General features: G+C 66.1%; 1 protein-coding gene across 1 annotated transcript in view; it reads left to right on the top strand.

The window, feature by feature from the left end:
• The first annotated feature begins 266 nt into the window (after positions 1 to 266).
• COL9A3 (collagen, type IX, alpha 3) overlaps positions 267 to 5,161 on the top strand; it is a 23,239-nt gene continuing 18,344 nt past the window's right edge. The window contains exons 1-8 of the mRNA XM_005885575.2: positions 267 to 440; positions 972 to 1,040; positions 2,205 to 2,240; positions 2,830 to 2,901; positions 3,488 to 3,541; positions 4,401 to 4,436; positions 4,668 to 4,691; positions 4,942 to 4,995. Coding sequence (XP_005885637.1) covers positions 375 to 440; positions 972 to 1,040; positions 2,205 to 2,240; positions 2,830 to 2,901; positions 3,488 to 3,541; positions 4,401 to 4,436; positions 4,668 to 4,691; positions 4,942 to 4,995 — 411 coding nt within the window. The 5' untranslated portion in view covers positions 267 to 374. The remainder of the gene's footprint in view (positions 441 to 971; positions 1,041 to 2,204; positions 2,241 to 2,829; positions 2,902 to 3,487; positions 3,542 to 4,400; positions 4,437 to 4,667; positions 4,692 to 4,941; positions 4,996 to 5,161) is intronic.

Raw genomic sequence — 5,161 nt, 5'->3', positions numbered from 1 at the left:
CCTTCCGTGTGGGCTCCCACACCCTGGGGAGGAGCAGGGAGAAAAGAGCGTCTTTCTCTTTTGCTAAAAGGTGTGTGTGTCTCACTCAGCAGCCGGGGTAATTTTAACTCAGAGGCTGACCCAAAAAATGCCACTGGTTGCTTCCCCACCACCCCGGCCCCTGCCTTCCTCCCACAGCCTGGACTGGGAGGCCCGGTGGCGGCGGAAGCCCCTGCCCAGCTTGGTGGGCCCCGCTGAATGGGGGGTTTGTGTGCAGCCAGAGGGGCGGGAACTGGAGACCTGCCCGCCGCCGGCCCCGCCCTCCAAACCCCGAGCCCAGAGCCCCGAGCCCCAGCCTGGCCGCGCCTCCAGCGCCACTCAGAGTGCACGCAGCCATGGCCAGAGCCCCCACGCTGGCCCTGCTCCTGCTCGGGCAGCTCCTGGCCAGGACCGAGGCGCAGGTGAGCACGGGGCGCAGGGGAGCTGGGCTCGCCCCAGCGGACTGGGGTGGGGGTCCAGGGCTCTGATGTCAGACATCCAGCAGTGCAGCCTGGGGGCCGCCCCCCACCCCAGCCGCCTGGGCCAGCCAGCGAGTGAGCCTGGGACAGGGAGACTGGCACAGACCTATCGCGACCACCAGGCTGAGCCCACAGACACCAGGCCTCCTCTGCGTGAGCCCAGGAGGCTGCCTGGTCCTCCCAGGCCAGGGTGCCGCCACCGCCAGAGACCACAATGTGGCCTTTGTTCCCAGGCTCCCTGCGGGTGGGCACAGCCCTTCCCGGCTGCACAGATGAGGCAGTAGACACTGGCAGGGGGCGGGGGGCATCGCTGAAGCCAGACAGGGTCATGGGCCCCTGTGCCAGGCCCCAGTGCTGCTCGACCCTGGGAAGAAGGGACACTCCATCGGACTGACCCAAGAGCCAACCAGGGGACCCACCTTGAGGGGGAGGGGTGAAAAGTCCCAGGTGCCTAATGACATTGTTCCATTTCAGAAAGTGGGACCTCGAGGTCCTCCTGGTCCCCAAGGGCCACCTGGAAAGCCGGGCAAAGATGGCGTTGATGTGAGTTTGGGGCGTGGGAAGGCCCAGGAGGGTTCTGTGGGGTTCCAGCTCTGGCTCCAACCTTTACAAACCCCTGGGCCTGATGGAGAGAAAACTACGTCCTACTTCGCAGGTCGGGTGATGTCGGGGTGATGAGCCAGCACCCGTATGGGATGTGAAACAAAGACGATCCTTGTTCCTACTTGGGACACACCCCACGGGGCCTGCATGGGGCGGCGTGGGGGGGTGGGGGGGCTGCATGGTGGTCTTTGACTGGAAATGTGGCACTGAAGTGTGTGCCCGGGGGTCTGTGCTCCTGTATTCTGGGGGTTGGGTGTGGAAGTGCAGGGCCTGACCCTCTTTGTGGGTCTTGTTGGGGCTGCTGGGGGCTGAAGCCAGCCTTGGAGGGGCTTGGCCTGCACTGCATCCCTGGAAGCTGCCCCAGGCCAGCAATATGGGGAGGCAGCTGAAATCCTGCAGCCTGCCCCCAGGGGCCGTCTGGGGTGAAAGCCCCTCCATCCAGCCACCTCCATGAAAGGTAGGGGCCCCCTCCAAGGCATCTCCTCACCCATATTATCCCCTCTGAGTCCCCAAGGCCCTGCCTGGCCGTAGGTGGCCCTGAGCCTCCCCCTCAACCTGGACCCCACGCCTCTCCCGCCTGGCTGGGCCCTTGGCCCCCCAGGGTTCCCGGGCCAGGCTGATCATTCCTCCTGTGGATGCGTCCACTCAGACCTGCCTGGAGCCTCAGTTAAAGGGTCTCAGGCCTGGAGGTCGTGGCAGGGAGGCCCGGGCTGCCTTCTGGGGCCTCACGGGTCTGGGGCTGCCCCTCTGGACAGGTGCGGGCAGCAGGCCTCTCAGCGCCCACAGCGCTTCCTGAAGCTTCTCCGGCAGCTAGGGCTTCTTGGAGCCTTCCCCTTGGTTCTGGGGGTCATGACCCTGAGCCCTCAAAGTGATCCCCAAAAGCAGTGTAGGCCATGTCAGGGCTGAGCCCAGCCTGTCCAGCTAGCCCCTCTCCCCAGTGCCTACCTCAGCACCTGGCCCTGGCGGGGAGGTGCCCTAGGTGTGGACGAGGGGGTGAGGGGCTCCTGACTTGTCTTCTGGGGCAGGGCCCTGGGGCCCAGCTCTGCTCCCGGGGCGGGGTCTTCAGGAACCCTTGGTCACATCAGGGTGTCTCCCCCTCTGCAGGGAGAAGCTGGTCCTCCGGGTCTGCCTGGGCCCCCGGTGAGTGTCCTGGCTGTTGTGGGGGAGGGGTGGCCCCTTCCAGTCTGGAGGGGAGGGTGGGCCTAAAACAGAGGGGTCATTGACACCCCTTGCCACCACACTGGGCCCTGGGTTAGGGAGCAGGGCTGAGCCAGGAAGGGGTGGGAGGGAGGGTGTGTGTAGGAGTCTGCGAGGCTCTGGGAGGTGCGGGCTTTGAAGCTTTCTTTGGGCCAGTGCCTGGACAGGCAAGGAATGCAGCCCCGCGGGGTAGCTGGCCAGAGGTCCCCAAGTGAGTCCTCACCGAGCCGTGTGGGCCCAGGGATTGAGGGCCCCACAGTCAGCCCTTGGCCGGAGAGGCGGACGTGTCCAGGTGCATGTCCTGCAGATGTGAGCAAGTAGGGGGCCGCTAGAGAGGGGTGCCCTCCTGGGGCCAGTGAGGGGTTGGCAGGTGACCCCAGCTGGGTCGGGTCTGCAGCACACGGACAGGGCCGGCCTCGTGGAGAGAGGCCCCTCTTGCGTTGTGGTGGTGCCCGGACTGGAAAACACAATTTCTTGGTGAGGCCAAGGCTCCCCGTTGGACCTTCCTCACACCTCTGCCCTTCCCCCACAGGGACCCAAAGGGGCTGCGGGGAAGCCGGGGAAACCAGGAGAGGCGGGGCTGCCGGGGCTGCCTGGCGTGGACGTGAGTGTGCCTGCGCTCTCTGCGCCCTCTCCCCTCCCGTGAGCCCTCCCCCTCCCTTGAGCCCCCCTCCCCTCTGGGCTTGGACAAGTTCCTGCCCAGGCCCAGGAGTCAAGGTGAATGCTGCTCTCTAGCTGGGCCTGCTCTGGCCTTTATCCCAGAGCTTAGCCTGGCCTTGGCCAGCAGAGGACAGAGCCCGCCCACAGTAGAGGTGAGTCCCACCAGCTCCTGCTTATCTGGGAACAAACACCCATTATCCAGGCCCCTTTGAGCCCCAGCCCGTTGGTCATCAGGGGCTCAAGGCCTGGCCCCAAGACCACGGGGCTGAGGTCTGGATGGGACTGCTGGGCTCGCCAACTCCAGCAACGGCTCCAGGCGCTGGGTTCCCTCTGGCTGCCTCCGTGTCCCCCAGAGGCTCTGGGCCCCCCATGGACAGTGGATGGCCAGCACAGCACGGTGCCAGGCCCGGGGGTCTTCTCGTCCGCTCTGGACTCAGTTTAGTTAGGGAAGGACCTATGGCTGGTTCTCCCCTGCACAGGGGAGGGGTCACCTCCTTCCATGTGACCCCTCAAGCCCTGCCTCCCCCCAGGGTCTGACTGGTAGGGAAGGACCACCTGGATCCAAGGGCGCCCCTGGAGAGCGGGTGAGTACCAGAAACACGGGGGGCGGCTGCAGGCAGCCCAGGGGCGAGCTCGGGGCCGGGGCCCTGCAGGACCGCGGGATAGCAGGGGGACACAGGGTAGCAAGTGCATGGCCCCCCATTCCACACCCACCTCTGGGCAGGTTGTCCTGGCATTCAGACTGTGTTGGGGAGGCTGATATGGTTAGGGGTGATGGACCCCACATGCCCTCCTGCTCCCCGGGTGAACACTCAAGAGGCCCAGGGTCGCCCAGGCTGTGCCCTAAGTCTGACCATCATTCCTGAAGCCCACTTCCTGACCAACCAGCCTCTGCAGGAAGGCTTTCTCCAGCCCCGCACGCTGTCCCCTCCCTCTCTGAGCAGTGACCGTCCCCCCAGCCCTGGGGTGCAGAGGGCAGGGGGCACAGGGAGAGACGGAGGGAACTCGGCTGGAGGAGGGGGGACAAGGGCGAGAGTGGCAGCTGTGGCCAGTGGGTCCTTTGGTGCCGGGTGGACGGGGGTAGGTGAACTCCAGGGTCTCTGCAGGGAGCCTTGGGTGGGCAGGACCGGAGGGGAGTGGCCTCGGGAGGCTGGGTGACAGGAGGACTGGCGGGCCAGGCGGGCACCCGGGCTGCCCGAGGTTCGGGCTCCTCCACAGGCCAAGGTGGAGGGTTCTGTGACCTCCGAATCCAACCACCAGGGGCTGGGACCAGTCCCAGGCCACTGGGGCAGCAGAGGCTGCCCCGCCCAGGACCCTGTCTCTGTAAAATGAGGCCCCTCCTCTGAGGAGCTGTAGGATGGATCTGGGAGGGAGGGAAACAGGTTTGCAGACAGAGGAGGGGTGACTGGGCCCATCCCATCCCTGACACCGTTTCCTTCTCAGGGAAGCCTGGGACCCCCGGGGCCGCCGGGACTTGGGGTGAGTACATCTCTCCTCCTGGTGGGGGTCTGAGGGGCTGCAGGGTCCGACCAGGGTGAGGTCCCAGGCCCTCTCCTCTGCTGACCCTCTGGGCTGGGTCCTCTCTCCCAGGGGGTGTGGGAGGCTCTCCTGCACCCAGACCCCTGAGCTGCTCTTCCCCACACCCACCCGGTCGGCTCAGGGGGTGAGTGGGGTGGTGGGCAAGCTCTGACCCCATGCTTGGCTTTGCAGGGCAAAGGCCTCCCCGGACCCCCTGTGAGTATCTACAACCCTCGTGGCCCCGAGCCAAGCATGCCCACCACACCCACAGCCAACCTGGCTGTCAGGTCCCCAACCAGGGCTGGGGGGGGGCTTCTGTGGGGGACAGAGACATGCGCCCCTGGAGTCTCAGTCCCTTCCGAGAGGGCAGACCGGCCCTGCATGGGGGTCTGGGAGTGGGCTGTGACTCTCCAGCTCCCCAAAGCCCTTGGGTGCAGACTCCCACCCCTCACTTCTTTACTTCCAGGGAGAGGCAGGCATCAGTGGGCTCCCAGGTGGACTTGGCCTCCGGGGCCCCCCGGTGAGTGGCTGCCCCGACCTTCCCCCCGGCTGGGAGCAGGCGCTCTGCTTGCCAAGACCCTCGAATTCAACCACCAGGGGCTTCCCACCCTCCACCCTTCCCTTTCTGCCCCCACCCCCTGCCCCCTTCCCTTTCGTGATGGAAGCTGTGGCTGACATCCAGGGAC

Source organism: Myotis brandtii, unplaced genomic scaffold, assembly GCF_000412655.1.
Source record: "Myotis brandtii unplaced genomic scaffold, ASM41265v1 scaffold915, whole genome shotgun sequence".
Classification (NCBI taxonomy): Eukaryota; Metazoa; Chordata; class Mammalia; order Chiroptera; family Vespertilionidae; genus Myotis; species Myotis brandtii.
Note: the sequence above shows the minus strand (reverse complement) of the source record. Positions and strands in the feature narration are given on the sequence as shown.